This window comes from Biomphalaria glabrata, chromosome 16 (assembly GCF_947242115.1).
Source record: "Biomphalaria glabrata chromosome 16, xgBioGlab47.1, whole genome shotgun sequence".
Taxonomy (NCBI): domain Eukaryota; kingdom Metazoa; phylum Mollusca; class Gastropoda; family Planorbidae; genus Biomphalaria; species Biomphalaria glabrata.
Window position 1 is genome coordinate 19,124,383 of NC_074726.1, and position 21,622 is coordinate 19,146,004.

Here is a 21,622-nt window from a genome sequence, read left to right on the forward strand (position 1 = left end):
TCATTAATCCTTATTGAAAATTTGTTGTGAATACAAGGACTCTTTTTTTTTTTCTCCCCCCATGAAAAACAACAGCAAAAGAGAGCAAACACAACACACACAGACAAGTTTAATAAGTGACTACACACAGAGAAGTCTTGATTAAATAAAAGAAAAAAATGAACGAGAGATTCATATTATTTATTAATGTATTTAAAAAATAAATGAAATGTCTAAATCAAATTGTCATACCCTCTCACTTGTGTCAAAGATATGAGAGGATTGTTTTGTCCACCCTGATGTACATTTGTACACTCACAAACTAGTTTGGATCAAAATGAAAGTGTCCAAAACAAAACTACATTGAATGAGATGAAAATACAATTTGAGTTGGCATATTTTAATTATTGTACAAACAACATTTGTATATCAAACTTGAAAATGAAAAGCACACAAAACAAAGATATTTTAAAATATATACAGCAAGTGTTTAAAATGATATTTTAGAATGAAAATATTTTTTTTTAAATATCAATATTTAATTGATGTATCTTTTTAACTTTACTGTCAATTTCTTTAATTTAAAAAGAATCATATTTTGTAATGAGATAGTCACTATTGACTAAATAGGATGCATCATTCATGTGTGTTCCACCAGAATGAATTAGAAAAATGAAACTAAACAGCATCAATGTCAATGCATTACTAAAGGTTGTAAGAAATGATTTAAATATAGTCACTGACCATTTTAAAATAACAGCCTTTAAGTTTACATGTTATAAAGTAGTTTCATATAATAATACAAAAAGTTTATTGCAAAGTAACAAAAAAATCTGACACTTGTAATCAACATTAATACTGTCTTACTTATCCACTGTTTATCAAGCAATGAATAAGCCAACAGTCTTACACTAATGTAGCTTCAGCTTTACGTTTCTCCAATGCAGGTTTACGATAATCAAATAGACTCAAAGCTTTTACATCTTTCTCATAATCCAATGACTCCACAAATAGTTTAGCAACCTGCACAAATAAATTAAAATTGAACATTTTACAAAAAAAAGTCTTTTAGTAACATGTTTGAAATAGCCTTTGCAACAAAGTTCAAGTAAATTCTAAAAAGTAGTCCCCAGGATAAATCAGGGAACAATATTTTCAGATTAGCCAAACAATTAAATGTTAGAAAAAATATGATTTCAACCAAAGAAAAATTGAAAATCTTTTTACAAAAGATTTTTTTTTAATATAAAACATAAAATTTAGATCTCATTTATTTTTTTTTTATATAAAACAATTTTAAGTCAGTTTTGTGTTAAAGTCACCTCAAAGTTTGTGATCAGTGGTACTCCAGCATCAATGGCCGCTCTTCTAATAAGGTAGTTGTCATGTACATACTTCGTCTTCTGATTGGGCAAGTTGATGACCAGGTCGATTTTCTTTTCCTGAATGAGTCTAGAGAAATAAAGTATAACAATAATGGTAATGTCTTTGATTCTGAAAATTTGAATATTAAAGATGAGTGCAGTGTTTCACATGACATGGCTACGCAAAACCCATTATATACATTTAAAAAATACACAGGTACTTCATTATATAAATTATGTAAACAGCTTATAGTGATTACAAAAAGTTGTATTTACTTGATGGGAGAAGGTAATTCCCCTTCATCTTGAGCTGTCCAGCTAACTGGTGTGGTGGGAATGTAGTGAATGTCCAGATATTCTGCAGTTCTTTCTGTTGCAAACATCTTTGTAGAAAAAAAATAAATTTAATGATAATAATAACAAAATATTAATATACTGGAGGAAACTTGTTTTAGGATAAAGCAAGGGTGAAAATACAACAGTTTCACTTGAGCATTGCATCTAGAGTTTACATCACTAAGTCAGTTTTACTGTAATTACCATGGGAATCATTTGTGTATAAAAAATACTTTAAAAAAAAAAACAAAGCTTATATTATGTGTAATTGTATCAATTAATTTGGATCAGTCATGTAATTATGCGTATGATTGACCTAGACATAATAAATTTGTGCAATTAGAAATATTTTTACCAATTGTTTTTGTTTAGGTTTCTCAATGTGCTACGTACCCCGTACCTATCATTTGCCCGGACTAGTTGTGAAAGGGAGAGGGAAGAGGGGGTATCTTTGTGAATGTTTACATGATTGCTTTTAAAATGCATACAAAATGTTCACTCGGGGCTTAACTTATACCACCACATCTGTCAAGTACAATTTCTTTCCCTTGTTCAAGATCCTTCACGTTCACTTATTCCTTAAGTCTATTGTCTTCCCATCACTTTCTCTGTCTGCTTATTCTTCTTTTTCCTGGTACTGTTCCCTGAAGGAAGGTCTTTGATCAAGGCTCGAAGACCTTATAATATGGCCATAGAGTTTTAGTTAGCATTTTTTTACAAAAGTTAGCAGTGCATCATGGGGTCCAATTGCTGTAGTAACCCTGTCTTTAATCTCTTCATTTATTTGTTGTTCAGTCTTTAAATGTGATACCTAGGATCCTTCTTAGCATCTCAATTCCATTGTTAGGATCCTCCTCTCTAGCTCTGCAGTTAGCATCCAAGACTGGCAAGCATATAAAAATGTGGCCATGACCAGGGGGCGCATCAGTCTGATTTTGGTGTCGAGGGCTATGCCTTTCTCATATAAGCCCTCGACCCAATCACTCATCATCACTCTTTCAAAGAAAGACAATTTACAACTCTGTCAAAACTATCGCACCAGTAGCCTCATAAGCCATCCCAGCAAAGTTCTTTAAAAATTATATTTAAACTGGCTAAAACCGATAGACAAAATTATATCAGAAGAACAAGCGGTTTTTAGACAAGTTCGCAGAACAAATCCTAAACCTAAGAATACTCTGTGAGAAATACCGCCAACACCAAGAGAATCTTTTCCATGTCTTTGATTTTAAGAAAGCTTTCAACCTAGTAAGGAATGGGGCACTCTGAGCAACAATAGAAAAGTACATAAATTTTTAAAAATAAAAAGTGTTCAAGATACCAAACAAAATAATTAATTACCAATAGTTAATTATTTTTATTGATTCTTGTGTTATCAGGTAAAAGAAATAATTGTGCAAAATTTCAGCTTAATCTGAGATTGGGTGTGAAAGAAATAACCTGCACAAATTTTTTACCACCAGAGTGACTAGATATAAGCTTTGTAAAAAAGCAACAACGAGTGGGAGGGGGAGGAGAATATGAAAATTCCCCCAGTTGAAAAAAAAAAAAGGGGGGGGGGGGGGAAATGAGTGTTCAAAATTTTTTTTTACATTAAATATTAAGTATTATGCCATTATCTCATATCATGATTTCGAATGTCAAAATACAGGTGTGCCCAAAGAGGCCAAGCCTCCCAGGCACCCAAATGATTGCAAATTTCTAGCTATGCCACTGTAAAAAAGAAATATTCTGACCATTTTATTTTTGCATTGCAATTCATCATATAGAAAAATAAGAATAATTGATTTAAAATGTTTTCAAATCTTTTATCTTTTTCAGTTTTTTACAGTACTACAATCTATAAATAGTTTAAATGTTGAGTAGAACTAGATTTATTTATAGGCTATGGTCATTACAGATTACTGTAGTAGTGTTATGTTAATAATGAACTGTGCATTAGATACTTATGCCCATAATTTATTTTCAAGACAAGAAACAGATTAATTAATTAGTAAAAGCACAATAAGTAAGATGAGGAAACTCTAAAAAGTAAAATATTCGAAATATCTATAACATACATAATATTACGTCTGATTCAATGACTCAATAAGAAAGTATTTAAACTCTATTCTAATGTTACCTGAAAGCCTTTTTGGCTCAGTTGCTTAGCCAGAGGCAAAAAAAAAGGGTAATAGCTTTTTTGTGCTCCAACTAAAATATTACCTCCCTTGGGAGGTAGTTTAAATCCAGCAGACATGAGTGCTTTTAGGAAAGCTGTGTACTTGGTGCGACCAAAACAAGCAACCTGTTATAGAGAAAGTAGTACCATTTGTAGAAATATCTGAGTTAGAAAGATAGTTCAAAAATGAAGCAAAACATTTTTAATGAGCATACATATGCAAGTTAAGCTAACACACGTGTATACAACTGCATTTCATTAGTCCCATTAGCTTAATTGTATGGTTGCCCCCCCCCCCCCCCCAAATCTTTATTTATGGAATGGCTAAGTCAATAATAATAAGGCATACAGCACTGACTTATCAAATACATTTTATTGTAGCATTTAAATGTAATTAATCTTCTGTTAAAATTGTTAAAATATTATCTATGTCCATAAGGTATAAATCTTGTTATACAGTTTGCTTAATTAGGGAGTTAGCCCATGATGTACCAAATATCCCATTTGAAATGTAGGATAAATTATAGTTCTTTGATTAATTTCTTTTATTAATTAAGACCCATGTTTGCATTCTTTCTTTCAAGCTGTCCAGCCTTGACTCCTCCTGACATGGGATTTATGTATTTGCATACAGGGAACACTTGACCCATTTCTGTTGCACTGAAAGTCTTATGGCTCAGGACTTACCTTCACCACATATGATGAAGTATTCAGATATAATATATTCAAATTTCTTAAATATCTGAAAAGGTAACAGTTACATTGTAGTTAAATGGTTTAGAATATTTACCTCCCCTGTTGAAGCCATTTCACATTTAAGAACTGGGTCAGCATCACGTAGACGTGGCCAGGAAAACATTGGAGCCTGGCATATTCAGAGAGAGAAAAGAAACAATCAATGAGAATAAAGCCAGAACAATAAAAGTGAAGAATAAACTTAAAACATTTTGTTGCTTCTAATAACTTCATTTTGAATATCTTCCCCCAATTTTATTTTTGTCCATTCATAACAATCTTTCTCTTTTAATTGTAATATCAAAATGAAATTCAGATTCAGTAAGTATGTGCTTCCATTAAACCAAAGAATATTTATTTTTGTTCAAAAATCATTTAGATACACTTTTTCCTGACCTTAATACCAACATATGTAGTTGGATCATGAGGGTTGTCTAGTGTGGGAAGATTTTCCTGACTGAAAGGCTCATTCATCATGACCTTGGTGGCAAGTGCAATAAAATCTGTTCCTATTGTCTTAGACACAAAGGGGCATGATCTTGAAGCTCTCAGGTTTAGTTCAATCACCTTTCAATCAATAGTTAGTATAATAATGATTAGTGTCTAGTGCATATAAATCAACAATAAAGAGAGGTAGCTATTAATGTTTAATGTACATTTCAGAAATATACTTTTTAAGTTCATTAGTTTAATGAATTTAATTAGTGAATTTAATTAAATGCTAAGCTAATTCATAAGCTTGTATGCTTTAAGATAATGTACTAAATCTATTTGTAATCATCAACAATTCACATCAACTGACCTTGACATCTGTATCCCGAACAAGAAACTGAATGTTAAATGGACCAGAAATGGCAAATCGTTTTGCTATCTTTGCTGTGACATCTTTAATCTGTTCAATGTATATTGACATTGACTTTTAACACTATCAAAAGCAATCATGAGAAAATATCTTTTTTGTTTTTCTTGGAAAAGACTTACAATTGCAATAGCTTCTTCTTGGATAGTTTGAGCAGGCATCATAAGTGTAGCATCTCCACTATGAACACCAGCATTCTCAACATGTTCACAAATGGCATGAGCAACAACCTGGAACATAAGGTTTCAACATATTTTAGAACATTTAAAGTGGGTCTTAAGGGACATATCAGATTGTCAATGGTTTTAAAGTTTAGACTTTTAATTCTTTTAATAGAATAAATTATATCTTTATCTCTCTTGTTTGTATTCATTCTTTAATACTGTTGTAACTCCAGTGGTAGACTAATAGGGCTAATGTGTGTGCGACCTACTGACACTCATGACTCAGGCAAATCACACAGGCCAAAGGCTGCTAATGGACAAGGGACAGTAATACTAGTAAACTACTAGTATACTAGTGTTATGGTCATGTGATCGAAAGCCTTCACGGACAAGAGACAGTGTGTAAAAAAGAGAGTGCAGTAAGGACAGTGCAGTACAAAGTGAGTCCAGGACAGCAAGGCAGTAAGGCAAGTGCAGTACAAAATGATTCCAGGACAGCAAGGCAGTAAGGAAAGTGCAGTACAAAGTGATTCCAGGACAGCAAGGCAGTAAGGAAAGTGCAGTACAAAGTGATTCCAGGACAACATAGCAGTAAGGACAGTGCAGTACAAAGTGAGTACAGGACAGCAAGGCAGTAAGGAAAGTGCAGTACAAAATGAGTACAGGACAGCAAAGCAGTAAGGAAAGTTCAGTACAAAATGAGTACAGGACAGCAAAGCAGTAAGGAAAGTGCAGTACAAAATGAGTACAGGACAACATAGCAGTAAGGACAGTGCAGTACAAAATGAGTACAGGACAGCAAAGCAGTAAGGAAAGTGCAGTACAAAATGAGTACAGGACAGCAAAGCAGTAAGGACAGTGCAGTACAAAGTGAGTCAAGGACAGCAAAGCAGTAAGGAGAGTGCAGTACAAAGTGAGTTGAGGACAGCAAAGCAGTAAGGACAGTGCAGTACAAAGTGAGTCCCCAAGAATGTAGCTGTACTAGTTCAGCAGTAGAGAGACTCCTAGTAGTGTTTAGTAGGCAGTTCTGTTAAGTACAAGAAAGCATTTGTAGTTAGTGTCAAGTTAGATGAGCTGTGTTGAGCAGTGTATACAGAAAGCCTGGTAGAGAAGATCGTAACAATACCAAGATTATGCCATCAAAGAATCACAACTTTGATAACATCCTATTACTTAGATTCCAAGCATACGCTTGGTGAATTCATTTCCTATAATATTCCACTAGAAAATCTTGCACATAAGACACTGTCAGTACCATCAGACAGGCTTTGATTTTGGGTGGTTTAGTCTTAAAAATCAGAGAAAGGTAACATTCAGATGTTTACCTGACCAGTACTAGCTACAGCATCCATTTCTACCTCCCGGCAGCCAGTATAGAATCTAGTGATGACCACTGGATATTGGCTAGACACTTGAGTGGCTTCCTTCAGATATGTTTTCAGCTCTTGTGGTGTGTATGCTACATTCATGGCGGAGCCTTTATTGCAAAATAGTATATTAAGTGTCACTTCAGAACACAATTTTATATTAACTAGCACAGACAGATATAATGAAGTAGCCCACTAATTATATATCATGTACAAATGTTCAAACATACCCAAAATTAACTGTGGTAACCCACCTGATAAAATATATGAAGGTCTCAATAAACAAGGATAACCAACAGAACCAGCAAAGTCCAGAGCTTCTTCCTGCACACACACACAAAAATCAATTATTATCTAAACAAAGTGAACCAAAATCCTAGTCTACAACGCCTGTGTTGTGAGCACTCTCCTTTATGGCAGTGAGAGCTGGTCAACATACATGTACCAAGAGCACAGATTGAATAGTTTCCACTTGCGCTGCCTGAGACGCATAATGGGCATCTCTTGGAGGGACCATGTCTCCAATCAGGAAGTTTTAAGATTGGCCAATATGAACAGCATGTATGCTCTCCTGACACAAAGAAGATTACGCTGGCTCGGACATGTCACCCGCATGCCAGATGGCAGAATCCCGAAAGATATCTTATATGCTGAGCTTGTGGAAGGAGTCAGACCCAAGGGCCGCCCAAGACTAACATATAGAGATGTCTGCAAGCGAGACATGAGAGCCTCAGGCATCAGCGAAAGTATGTGGGAAAACATAGCCAAAGACCGGAGTGCATGGAGACAGACTGTGCGTGCTGGGACAACCCTTGCTGAGAACAAAAGAATTGAAGCGGCTTTAATCAAGAGGGATAAAAAGAAAGCTGCCCTGTCTGCTAGCCCTAAATCAGAGGCATACACATGTACGAATTGTGGCAAAGTCTGCCGTTCTAGAATTGGCTTGATTAGCCACACCAGATTCTGCCCCGTCTCAAGATTAAGCCAAAACCAGTGACTCATTTGGGCGCATCCATTGCCTTTCAAGACAAAAGGAGCCATATATATATATATATATGCACTGGAATTAGTTTTATTTCTTTTTTAATTTAAATATGAAATTATTCACATTTTTACAATTATAATTGCTTTAATTTCTAAAGATCATTTCAGATCAGCCTTTTAGTTGTTTTGTCTGTTATGTCCTCAAAGTACCTTGAACCTAACACTATGTTTGTTAACAACACTATATGAATTATGTCATTGGTGTATCCATCAAGGTCCCAAGAGAACTATAAACTATAAACATTGGCTTCTTGATGCGTCGGGTTTCTACACAGAAAGGGAAATAATTTCCAGTGTGAGTACATTCTTGAACTTTCTGATTGAGAACCTAAACTTAGAAGAGACAAGTTTCAAGCTTCATGTCAATCTACTAATGTACACTAGAACAAATGTAAGGACTCCTTCTAACCCAAGTGCCATTACAGAATGGAATGGGTTGCCTGAATCAGCCAGAAAAACTAATGATATAGCAGAGTTTTAGTCAGGGATTAACATACATGACTAGATCAAAACATGAAATGGATAATTATATTCTGTTTTGAAGTAACGTCTGTAATGTATAAGATAATGTGAATTTATGAATACATTTGGATTCTAACGTGGATTATTAAGCTCCATCTGTTCCTGAGTTCTACTTGGAAGATTCAAAGATTTTATTTCCTAAAGAGGAAGTCTGTTAGTTCTTTTCCTACACAAGTAATCTGTGGTCTAAAAATACCTGGACACATTCGCCACCCTATTCCAGTGGAATAATTATTAATGACTAGTTGGATATGACCCACAGTCACCGGGCCTTAGTTTTGTTATTATTGATCTGCTGGACTGAATTTAGATCCATGTCAAACTTGGAGAATGTTCCCTTCACATTTTTTTGTTATTTTGCCACAAAAGAAACAATTTAGCAGACATATTCATATCCAATATAAATTACTGTGAAAAAGAGTTTACATGATTTGTTAAAAAGTTTTGCTCTTAGTAAAGATCCAATTAGGTACTTTTTGTCTATTTTTAGGGCCTCCAGTTGTGGGAGGGACATTAAACATACACTACGGTCTACACCATGATCTTAGCAATATTTATGACAAATTGTATCAAGATTGGTCAAATGGTTTTGATTTTATTTGGGACATACATTCATACATACATCTTACTTTCTGCTTTATACATTAGATTTCAAATGATTTTTGTTGGTATATATTTATAATTTGAAATTAATTTTTTTTGTAACATTATTTTCACCATTAATATATTTTAGTTGCATATAATCTTTCTTAGCAAAAATCAAAACATCCAACATATTTTGCAATTTGAAAAAAAAAAACAAAAAAAATTTTTCACACTTACCACTGAGCTCAAGGCCCTCCACTCTGGTTGTTTTATATTGAGCTCATCACAAATGGCAGAGAATATACTCCTGTTTTCAGCTTGGTCTATCATCTTAGGACTAGTCCCTAATATTGTTACTCCATTTTTGTATAAAGGAAGTGCAAGATTATTTGGAATTTGTCCTCCAACTGAGACAATAGTTCCTCGACACTTCTGAAAATAAAACAACATCATAGGGTTTTAATAGCAATCAAATATTAGTTCATTTTACATAAGTTTAGATCAAATAGTGTATCATTTAGAATGCCATTAACACAGCTTTGGTGTGCCACTAAAAAACAAAAAAATTTGCAAACTAATAAAATGGTTTTGGCGTTGCACTAAAGCAAATTTAACTATCAGCCAAATTGAACTAATAAAGTTAAAATATGAAATATTACAATATAATTGTTTCTATCAGGGAAAAAAATGAAATATCTAATAAGCATTTTAATTATAATACATCATTAAAAGTTATTTGTAATACACAACCAATTTGAAAAATTTGAAAAATTTTGGTCCAATACAAAGGAAGATGAAATAATCTAGGATTTTTTCTTCTCTTTTTTGCTTCTAGCTAACAAACTTTTATATCCTTCTACTGGCCATGTTGACGTACCTCATTATGATATATGTCAAGTACCCTTTCCAATGAGAGCTCTTCAAAGTACAATCTGTCACATTCATCAAAATCTGTACTAACTGTCTCTGGATTGTGGTTAACTACCACCTGATCAAGGAGAAAACATTTTGAGAATCTGGCACTATAAATTAAGGAAATGAAAATGTTATTACAAATAAATACAACTAAACTAAACTAAGACTAACTGTGTGGTGTCCCATTTTCCTGAGTTCTCTGATACTAGACACAGCACACCAGTCAAATTCTACAGAGCTGCCAATATGGTAAGGACCACAACCAAGGACCATAACACTCTTTTTAGTAAAATCAACATCATGCTCCTGAAAATTAAAGAATCAAAATAGTAAAAATAGCCCAATCCTTTTTTTTTTCTATTTTAATTTAAAAAAAACACAAAGATATCAATAGTTAACCAAATCAAAATTGCTACTTATGTTTCGTAATATAAAAAATATTGATCCTATTAATGAAAAATAAATTCATTATCAAAATGCTCATTAGAAAAATTAATAAGATAGATGAGACTAAAGTTAGCAAATGTAAGAAGGCATTGTTTTAGGATTTGATTTTTCAAGACTAAATCTGGTATGCCTTAAACACTCTTAAATACAATATAATAATACTAACTGGGGAAAAAATAAAGAACAATTTAACAACTTACCATTCCATTGTAGGTGACATATAAATAATTAGTCCTAGCAGGGTATTCTGCAGCCATTGTGTCAATCTGTACATTAAAGCATATTTACTTTTAAAAATGTCTCTAATTTATAATTTTCATATTTCAGTAGAAGACAAGATATTTGACAGTCACATGGGCAACTCATAAAATTACTAAAAATTATGTTTAAAACAAATTTTAAAATTCACCTAACCTGCTTGACCCAGGGCATGATAGTCCAATAGTATCTCATTTTACGGATTTCTGCTTCTGAAAGGCCCCAGGCTTTTCCAATCTGAACATCAGAAAACCCATTTTCTTTGGCTATTTTTAGCAAGTCTTTGTGTTTATCACTGTAAACATTAAAAAGAGGCAAAATGTATTCATTACATTCATCGATAACAAATTTTTTATTCTTGTTTAACTAATTCAAAATGCATAAATAAATATACTGGTATCTTATCTGTAAATGCAATAGAAATTTTACCTTTGACCCTTTTCCAGCAAATGTTTTATTTCATGGATGTGTTTAAGTTTATGGAGAAACCATTTGTCTATTTTAGTCAAGTTATGAATGGTATCCACAGAATAGCCTGAGTCAAAGGCCTAAAGAAAATAGTTCAGATCAATGTTTGAACCATTTCACTGTGTGTGTTTTAACTACATCATATGTCACAAAATATACATTATTTGTACTAAGAAAGCAAATAAAAAAAAAAAAACTAATACTATGCATATTGCATAGTATTAATCTATCAATTGAAATGGATTAGCTTAAGTTTTTTTTTTAAACCAGAGGTTGTTTAAAAGACAGATAAAAATTGCCATGTCCTTTCTGGATTGAGATATTTAACAAATCATTGAGCTTTTAGCCTAAATATTATGTAACATATGTAAAATTAGTTTCTTGTTCTTAAATACATTTCTGAAAATAAATTAGTTTTATTACCTTTGCTATTGTATGCATTCTGACATTGTTAGGTACTCTCAGGTTGTCATCTATATTAAAATTGTCAGGATAAGGTTTGCCTGCTGGAAGGTTGGTTGTAAACCCAGTCACTGAAGGGTGTGTCATTCTCAGAGCTTTCTGGAGACTTTCTTCAAATGTTCTTCCTATGGCCATCACCTTCAGGTATTGTTTTATAATTAAATATGGTAATACTTAAGAATGTTTTACTAAAAAATATAACTAGGCCTGCAATAATAATTTTATGTTTTAAGGTAAATAGCCTGAAACAGCTACCAGTCAACTTGTAGAACAAGCTCAAATATTAAATACTATCACAACACTATATAAATATAAAGGATTCAGATATGATCATTACATCATAGCTCACATGAAAAAAACTATTACATTAATGAATATGGCCATTAATTCTCACTCACCTCCCCCACACTTTTCATTGAACTGCCTATTGTTGAGCTCATGTTATGAAATCTGTCCAGATCCCATCGAGGTATCTTTGTAACAATGTAGTCAAGACTAGGCTCAAAGCAGGCACTAGTCATCTGTGTGGTAGAGTTGACCAGTCCAGGAAGATCCATTCCCAGGGATAGTTTGGCTGCTACAAATGCTAATGGATAGCTGGTAAGATTGACAAATTAATAATTAATCAATTTAGATATAATCCATTTTTTAAATAAGAATTCACAATTTACATTAAAAATTACATTGGGTCAGTTACAGTTTCTATAATATCAAAGTCTTTTCATGAACTATATTGAACATCTAAGCTTATTAACACTATAAATCTATAGTTAAGTTCTTACTTCACCTATTCTATGTATTTACACAATTTTAATTTGTTTTTTAAAAAAATCAAATATTTCTACTTTAATTTTGTATCAAATTTCAATTACCCAGTTGCTTTAGATGCCAATGCTGAGCTCCTGGACAAACGTGCATTTATCTCTATGATGCAATATTCCAAGGACTCGGGATGCAGTGCATACTGAATGTTACACTCACCAACTATTCCAAAATGTCTAACAACCTGTTAGAGTATTTCAATACAAGATAATATAAAGTTGTTGTTTTTTTAAATTAATAATTACTACAGAGTTTAATTTATTTTTTAAGCTTTCAATAGAGCAAGAAAACTAACTAAAAAAGAAGAACTTTCAACTTATAGAATTAAAACATTTTCAAACACTTTAGGATGAGAGCTAACCTTTAGAGCTGTTTCTCGTAGCATATGATATTCAGTATTGGACAAAGTTTGACTTGGTGCAACAACAATGGAGTCACCTACATTTATGGACAATATTATAAATAGATCATTAATTATAGGAACAAGGTACAGAGTTAAATACATTTTCAGATGGTCAATCAAAAACTTAAGTCAGGGTCAGCTTTACAAATTGCAAGGCCCATTTTCTAAATTTTTTTACAATAACAACTATTACTATTAATTAGATCATTATACCAACATTTTTTATATGACATGCATAGGAAGCAGCTCAAACACAATAGGTGCCAGTGGGTTAATTTAAGTTACATCAATCATATGATAGGCCTACACTAAATATTTAACCCTTTAAGTCCTTTATCTTAAAAGCCTGTTACAATTTAAGAGCCATGACTCTTAGTGATATGCTAAATGTAAATTGTAGAGCCATTGCCTGACGCGAGGCCCAATTGAAACAATCAGTCAAATCAGACCAACACACAATTAGATTAAAAAATTTGGAGCCATTTTCTATAAAAGAACTAGTACAATAATTCTTAAGCCCATCTTTGATTGCTGAGATGATAATTCATTTAAAATATTAAAAGTTGGAAATGTCAATGAGACCATTGTATTTTTATTATAATTTTATTCTAAGGCAAGTATCTTTGAAGACTTACTAAACAGTAGTTTTAAGCCTATCTCTAAATTACTCATGATGTGCAATGTTGTTACTTATGTAATTGCAGTAAAAGTAAAGGTATGAAGTGGTAAGGAAAATATGAAGCAATAAAGAGAACCATTTAAATGTATTTGTGTCATACAACAGAGTTAATTCTAGCACCAAAAAATTGTAGTTTACATGAAATGATCATTGTATAATTTGTCTACTTCATAATGTTTTAGAGTTACCTGTGTGGATTCCTAGAGGGTCAAGATTCTCCATATTGCAAACAGTAACACAATTGTTATAGGCATCTCTGACAACTTCATACTCCACCTCCTTCCATCCTAATAGAGATTGTTCGACCAAGATTTGGCTTGTTATAGCAAAGGCCTTAAATGAATATAAAACATTTGGCTTGTTACACCTAAAGCCTATATAGATAAAAGGATGCTATTAATTTTATTTGAAAGGATACTTTAGCTAAGCACTAGTATTATTCCAATTCTTTTCTTGTCAAAAATTTTGATAGCTTAAATAATGTGTTGCATTTCTTTAATCTAGTGATTTCAGTACAATTCTTACTTTGTCTGCAATGAAACGAAGTTCTTGTTCATTTCTGGCCACTCCAGATCCAAGTCCACCAAGAGCAAATGCTGCCCTGACCATCACAGGATAGCCAATATTTTCAGCAGCTTTCACAGCATCTTGGGTGTTGCTGACAGCAATGCTTGGTGCAAGTTTCTCTCCTATTTCCTGAAGAAAAAAAAACACTGTTTGTGCAATATTTTTGTACATGTTAATACAATATAGAATGTGTTTAAATATTTAAGCTTAACAAAATATGTATTAATGTGAAGTTACTAGATATCAAAGTTATGACACTAGCATTACGTCACTTACCAAGGTATTTGTGTGAAGTTACTTTCTTCACAATCTTTTACTTATAGGAATCAAAATGTTTTATTTTATAATTTTAAAAATATTGTTTGTTATATGCTAAAGCCCATATCTTATACAGAGGGGCGTAAGAGACGATGGCAAGATTTTCAAACACTTGTCCATTATGTCAACAAACCAAAGCTGATAAGGCACTAAGGCACAACTAGCAATAATATTGATTGTATAGTATTTATTAGGACCAGATTTGCAATTAGTGTTTCAATGTTTCTTTTTAAATGTATAAGTTCATAAAATAATTAAATGTCAACCACTTTTTTAATAATTGTCAAGGTATTTTTTTCTCCATAGTGCTGATACAATCTAGACAAAAGATAAATACCAAGATACATTTCCCTGCTGGAAAGTAAAAAAAAAACGAAAAGAGATTTAAACTCATTGACTCTAAAGTCTCAACTAATTGTAAGACAAATAATATTTCTACCTTAAGTTTGTCAGCAAATATCTGTCTGTCTTCTGTTGCTTCCACACTTGAAATAGGTGTTCCTAAAACCTTTATGTTGTACTGCTTAAATATTCCTTGTTTATCTAGCTCAAGACCTGACAATGACAGTAAAAGAGTCATTTCAATTTTTGATCTGCTAATATTGAGTGGCTTGTATTGTATTGTAAGTAGTACTTTGATTAATCTGAATCTATTATGTTTTACTTTTATCCCTTTATTGTATACATATTATTTTAATATGTAAAATCTGTTTTATGCTTCCTAAGTTTTAAAAACATGAAATTAAAATATGTTGTTAACAGCATGTTATATTTTTTCTAATGCTATAGATTTTACATTGTAAAGCAATTTGTCTTCCTACAGATGTACATACCACAATTTAATGCAATTTGTCCTCCCATTGACAAAAGTATACCATCAGGTCTCTCTTTCTCAATGACTTGTTTTATAAACTCTGGGCTAATGGGAAGGAAGTACACAGTATCTGCTTGTTTTTCCCCTTCGGCATTGGTTTGAACAGAAGCAATGTTGGGATTCATCAGCACCACTTGGATATTCTCTTCCTGAAATCAAGAGAAACATTGTCATCTGTAACATAACCAATGTTATTACCAATTGAATATCATATATTTAATATTCCATTGAGCCAAGACTATTACCTTCAGTGCTTTGATTGCTTGAGATCCACTGTAATCAAACTCTCCAGCTTGACCGATGGATAATCCACCACTTCCTAGAACCAACACTTTAGAAACCTAATTTTGTTTATTGAAAATATTGGAGCCTTTTATTAAACAAGAAAAATAAAGTGTATTATTTTCATGTATAATATATATTGTATTTTAAGTTACAACTGAAATCTGTAACCATAAATTTAGAAAGATTTATTAAAATATACAGCTTTTTTTTATTTTACTGAGATATGCATGAAAGAATCTAAGACATTTTTCTAATTTAATTTTTAATTTTTATCTACAAATATAAATAAGCATGAACTAGTGAACGTTGACAAAGACTTAAGACAAGTAAATGTTGAAATAGACTATGACTAAAGTATTTTGACATAGACAAAGATGAACTTACATCCACCATTTTGTATTCTGGTTTTTTAGATGTAATGATTTGACTTAGACATTGTTTCTTCTGTTTGATCAGATCCATGAAGTAGTCAAATAGAAACTGAAAGGTAGGAAAATAAAAGAGCTTGTCATATAATAGGAACGTAATAATACTTACATTCTCTAATATATATAATAACTATATTAAAATTTTAGAAATAAATATTACAAACTTATTTAAGTGTTGTGATGTCAATTTAAATTTAAAAAATATATTTTTCAAAATTGGTGCTAAAATATTGTATTGACTTATTAAAGTTTTACTATTTCTTTACTTGTGTATCAGTAGGTCCACCCCAAGCCTCAGGATGAAACTGTGCTGTAAATATTGGCTTAGACTTGTGCATGATTCCCTGATATTCAAAAGTACACATGAACTAGTTTTAATACAATGAATGTAATTTAAATTAAAACATTATTAGCCTCTTAAAGTTTATGTTATAACAAAATACAATTTAGTGTTTTAAATTAAAGTGATGCTTAAAATATCAATGGAACAAACCTCATTAGATTTGTCATTAGCATTAATAAATAGAACCTCCCAGTCTGGAGGTAATGTTTTGTTATCTACTGCATAGCCATGGTTCTGTGAGGTAATGAAAGCTTCACCACTGATCAAATTAACAACTGGTTGGTTGTGACCTCTGTAAAGTTACCATACAGAAATATATTTAATTTTATCATTATTAGTTTCAATACATGTTAAAGATATATATAAACTGTGGGTAAGCTCATTACAGACTTAACAGTGTTGCATGCACTCTGGCATGTAGGGCTAGGATGTAATAATCTTGAACTCTGAAGAAGCATCCAAAAAATGTGAAACAAACAAGCAGTGTTTAGATCAGAAGATGTAAAACTTGTTTGTAAAATGTTTTACTTGTTTCGGATGTTCCTTCAGAGTTGAAGATAGTTTACTTCCTAGTCCAAACCTCCCGAAGGATGACGGGGGATGGGAGCGGGCAGGGTTTGAACCCAGGACCATCGATAAATCCAGCGCGCAACTGCACGACCAGGCAGCCATCCAAACTTTTGTTTTGTTTCATGACTTTGGATTTCTTAGGATTTCATATTAAATAGCACAGAAACCAACATCCCTTACTAGTCCTAACCAATAACTTCCTAATCAATGTTTGGTATCCTCTCACTCATTACTTTGGTTTCAAATTTGAATACTTCCCCACATGCTATTGTAAAAATAAAATTTCTAAACATATATATAAAATATACCTGTTTCCAAGTGGAAGTTTGTAGCTGTTTGCACCAGCAGCCAATGCTGTCAACTGATTTCCCATACAGATGCCAAACACCGGTTCCTGTCTATTTTCAATGACCTTTAGTTTTAAAGAAATTTTAGTTGTTTTTTTATGTTTTGACAATTTTTTAAAGGGGTAATGATTTGGGGTTTCCCTCAAATAAATTTTACCAATCTGTGATCTATATGTCATGGGTCTTCAACATATTTACAATCTAAATGATTTTACATTTTTACTTTTAAAAAATTATCCTAAAATTCTGATACATCAATCCTAGTTATCACTCTGCATATTTTAAAATTACTTTCTAAGTAGTTTCTTAGCACCATTGAATAGCTTGTATAATGTTGTTAGCATGAGCCTACCTTTCTAAGATGTGTAATTGTTTCTTTAGCCAATGATGGATCTCCAGGTCCATTGGATATAAATAAGCCATCATAATAGTCTTCAGAAAAGTCATAATCCCAAGGCACAACCTTGACCTCTGCTCCTCGCTAAATTAAAAATATTAATAAATATAAAAATAAATAGATTTCATGTTTGCTTTTTTATTTATTTCACAAAATTGAAGCTTTAAGCATTCTACATGAAACTTTTTTTTAAGTTTTTTTATTTTTCTAAATTTCAGGCACATTATCAAGTATAAATGTCTGTATACAATAAAAATTATGCTGCTAAAAATTTTTTTCTAATAATGTTACTTTTGTATCAAAATGGTGTAAAAACTAAAATCACTGAGGCACCTGGAGAAAAGTATGATTTTACTTATAGAATGACATTTCGATCAATTAAACAAAAAGCAATTTAAAATTACTTTTAAAAAAAAAATAGACTTGTACACTTTCTCAAAAAAAATCTTTTTAAAATCTATGCATATCCATATGTTAAATAGTCAAGCATGTTAATGAGTCCTTGGCTATCCTGGATGATTCAGGTAACACAATTCTTGCACTAATGGCACTTGGAAAGAATAAGAATTAGTCTTAACATATGGGATAAATATTTTGTCTGTTAGCATGGACCTTTGAGATGGTATACAAAACTAGACATTTTGTTGAATTTTATAACTTGAGCCAAGCTGCTAAGAACAGCTGCTGTCGGAAAAAAGGGGAGGGTTTAGGTTACGCGAATTGTCACAGTACCCTTACGACAAAAGTTAAGAGACAGATGAAATGAGATGATTAGACAAGCTAAAGAAATTATTTCAATAGCACATTGTTTTTTTTTTCAGTTAAACATTTATGCTTTTAAAAAAAATTATAACCATCATAGTGTTTAAAATATTAGAACCAACTAAAATTATGAAATAGATATACTAATTCTACTACATATATTTCTGTAGTATAAATAATGCAATAACACAAAATCAAGAATGGAAGATCACAAATTCTACATGTTAAGCATTTTAACATTAACAAGCAATAATAATAATTTAGTTTAGTCCAAGGAATAAATATTTATCTTAAACAAAGGAGATAAAGCTAACCATAAGTAAATGCCGTATCATATTCTGTTTTATGCCACAGTCTACAGCAACAACTTTTATTGGATTGCCTTGTCCATAGTATTGTATTTCCTGTGAAATAGTTGAAAGGGTCAGTGGTAAAAACAAAATTTTAAAAAGAAATAATAATAACCACAGAAATAATATTGCACAAGTTTCAACATATTTTTTTAAACAAAAATTAGAGATAATAATGCAGCTAATTTAAGAAGAAGAGTCTAGTTTGCTCAATGGCCTCATTTAGTAAATTATAAAATAGTAAAGGTTAAAATATGAGGATGGTGTTTTGTGGTTTACTGACAGAATAATAATAAAGAGAATTATGCTTGTTAAAAAATAAAACTATTTTTAATGCTTTCTGTATTTCTACACTGGACCAATCATAGCAAACTGGACATAGGTCACCAGTAATAAATGAAAAACTATTTCTCAACACACTTTAGATAGTAAGTTTCTCAGACTATATATTTTTGTGTCAAATTTTAATTTTTAGAGCTTGTACAAAATATTTTTAGGAAAAAACAACTTATATTTTACTACCTGGCAAGATACTTCCTTGATAAGATTTCTCAAATTTGGGTCCTCAAATTCTATAGGATCATTCTCAAACTCAATCTTCCCTAGCACTGTACCTTGATCTCTTACAATTTTAGTAATCATACGCGTATCTATCCCATACAGTGCTGGAATGTTGTCTTCTTGTAACCATGTTGAAAGACTTTTCACTGAGTTCCAGTGACTTGGCTGATGGCAGTAGTCTTGTACTATCAGTCCAGCTACCTGTTAGGTCAAAACTTACTTTAATTAGCTTGAATATGAAGTCATTGTTTGCATTTAACTTAAAATATTGACTTTAGTTAATATTTGTCTTTACTGTATATAGGTAGTTAAGACTAAAGCTATTAGCAAAATTATTTTCATATTTTTATTGTAACATGTTGAAGGTTTGGCAGCCCAATCACAATAAAGGTTCTAATTTTTAAAATTTTTTTTTAGAATAATTCAAGTTGATTTGTAATTAACAAGAAATAATGACAATAAATGGGTCTGTACAAAAGAATGGAACATAATCTAGTAGAATGAAGACACACTATACAAAATCACTAAATAATAACTTTCCTAAGTAAAAACTATTAACCTGAATTTTGTCTGACTCTACATTTTTTAGTAAACCATATTCATCTTTTGCTTTAGTATCTGGAACACCATAGCTGCCAATAATTGGATATGTCAACGTCAAAATCTGACCTCTATAGCTTGGATCAGTCAAAGCCTCTGGATACCTACAAACAAGTTTATTTGTTTATTAACTAAACAATTTTACTTGCTTATAACTAAACATTTATTTTTGTTTATTAACTATGTAATACTGTTATCTTCCCTATTTTTTTAAATGACTTTAAGACATTAACAAAGAATATTTAAAGTCAGATATTCACCCAACCAATCCAGTGTTGAAGACAATTTCTCCAGATGCAGAAACTGGAGTACCAAAAGAAATTCCAGACAATCGTTTTCCATTTTTCAGTACCAGATTTGCTTTTCTAGGCTTTCAAAATAAACAAAGTCAATGTCAATCTAGAACTTATTCTAGAATATGGAGAATATTTTAAGTTATTAAATCTTAGGTAGAGTCTAGATTAAGGTCTGTAGACGATTTTAATTTTAAGAAGTAGATTAGATATCTTTATCTAGTTACTAGGCAATCTAGAACCTAGAATTCATACTAGATTCGATCTGGATCTAGATTTAAATCTAGATAATCAATGATCATAAATATCATCTAGTAGATCTAGAGATGCTAGAATCCATGGACGTAGCTGGAAGGGGGGGGAGGAATTTAGTGACTTTTTTTTGCTTTATTTTTTTTTGGAGGGTGGGTTTTAACTTTAAACCAATACTTGCTCCAGCGTTGCTGGGGGGGGGGGGGGGGTTTAAGGTTAAAAATCCAATCTTCAATTAAAAAAAAAAACTAAAGCAAACTACTGTCAACGAATTCCATGAGCGTATGAATTAACCCCCCCCCCCCCTTTCAGAGGGTTTTGAGTATAAAACCCCCCTGTAAGTGTAGCCATGGGTGGAGAGGCTGAGTTTAAAACACTCTGCCAATAAAAGACTAAAGTCTTTAAATTCCATAAATGTAGCCAAAGAGGTTTTGAGGTTAATCCAATAAAAAGAAAAGCAAAGCTCAAGTCACTAAACTACATAAGAGCCCAACCACCAAGCATTATTTCCAGTATTTGAAACTAAAAAAAAAGTATATTTTGAGGTGTCTAAGTGCAATATATGGATAGCAGTCACCAAATTCCATTATCATAGCCAAGGGGGCCAGATGTTTGAATACCCCTTTAAATAAAAAAAAGCAAAGATACAGCCACTATTCCATGAGTGCAGCAAAAATAGGTTTGAGTCAGTTTGAGGTTTAAAAACCCCTCCAATAAAAAAAAAACTAAGGAAAAATACTAAAGTCATGAGCAAAGCAAAGGGCAGGGGGATTTTGAGGTTCAAACCTTATAGTAAAATGAAAAGCAAAGCTACAATCACAATTCTATGAGTAGTATGAGCATAGCCAAAAGGGGTTTTGTGGTTAACCTCTCCCATCTAATTAAAAAACTAAAGCAAAACTATGGTTGCCAATTCCTACAAGTCACTGGGCTCCATTTAAAAAGTGGGGCGAAGAAAAAATTCAAAACCTTTACCCCCCCCACACACACACACACACACACACTCAACAACAAAAAAATCTTGGCTACACCCATGCTACAATCTATATATTACTAGATCTATATACATTATTATATATTGATCTAGATATTTAGCCTACTAACT

At 32.1% G+C, this 21,622-nt stretch overlaps 1 protein-coding gene across 3 annotated transcripts in view; it reads right to left on the reverse strand.

The window, feature by feature from the left end:
* Positions 1-165: 165 nt before the first annotated feature.
* Positions 166-21,622, reverse strand: part of LOC106078424 (carbamoyl-phosphate synthase [ammonia], mitochondrial-like) — a 36,441-nt gene continuing 14,984 nt past the window's right edge. For all 3 annotated transcript variants that reach the window (XM_056013882.1, XM_013239277.2, XM_056013884.1), the window contains exons 3-36: positions 20,233-20,342; positions 19,932-20,076; positions 19,334-19,573; positions 18,776-18,865; positions 17,655-17,783; positions 17,264-17,367; positions 16,536-16,677; positions 16,309-16,386; positions 15,999-16,094; positions 15,575-15,670; positions 15,289-15,478; positions 14,895-15,010; positions 14,096-14,266; positions 13,759-13,903; positions 12,850-12,926; positions 12,539-12,672; positions 12,065-12,263; positions 11,628-11,804; positions 11,166-11,284; positions 10,893-11,031; positions 10,679-10,744; positions 10,203-10,337; positions 9,994-10,104; positions 9,354-9,548; positions 7,220-7,289; positions 6,924-7,075; positions 5,557-5,664; positions 5,378-5,467; positions 4,972-5,142; positions 4,631-4,705; positions 3,802-3,966; positions 1,620-1,726; positions 1,302-1,431; positions 166-1,002 (exon numbers count right to left, since the gene is read on the reverse strand). In XM_056013882.1, coding sequence (XP_055869857.1) covers positions 886-1,002; positions 1,302-1,431; positions 1,620-1,726; positions 3,802-3,966; positions 4,631-4,705; positions 4,972-5,142; positions 5,378-5,467; positions 5,557-5,664; positions 6,924-7,075; positions 7,220-7,289; positions 9,354-9,548; positions 9,994-10,104; positions 10,203-10,337; positions 10,679-10,744; positions 10,893-11,031; positions 11,166-11,284; positions 11,628-11,804; positions 12,065-12,263; positions 12,539-12,672; positions 12,850-12,926; positions 13,759-13,903; positions 14,096-14,266; positions 14,895-15,010; positions 15,289-15,478; positions 15,575-15,670; positions 15,999-16,094; positions 16,309-16,386; positions 16,536-16,677; positions 17,264-17,367; positions 17,655-17,783; positions 18,776-18,865; positions 19,334-19,573; positions 19,932-20,076; positions 20,233-20,342 — 4,389 coding nt within the window. In that variant the 3' untranslated portion in view covers positions 166-885. The remainder of the gene's footprint in view (positions 1,003-1,301; positions 1,432-1,619; positions 1,727-3,801; positions 3,967-4,630; positions 4,706-4,971; positions 5,143-5,377; positions 5,468-5,556; positions 5,665-6,923; positions 7,076-7,219; positions 7,290-9,353; positions 9,549-9,993; positions 10,105-10,202; positions 10,338-10,678; positions 10,745-10,892; positions 11,032-11,165; positions 11,285-11,627; positions 11,805-12,064; positions 12,264-12,538; positions 12,673-12,849; positions 12,927-13,758; positions 13,904-14,095; positions 14,267-14,894; positions 15,011-15,288; positions 15,479-15,574; positions 15,671-15,998; positions 16,095-16,308; positions 16,387-16,535; positions 16,678-17,263; positions 17,368-17,654; positions 17,784-18,775; positions 18,866-19,333; positions 19,574-19,931; positions 20,077-20,232; positions 20,343-21,622) is intronic.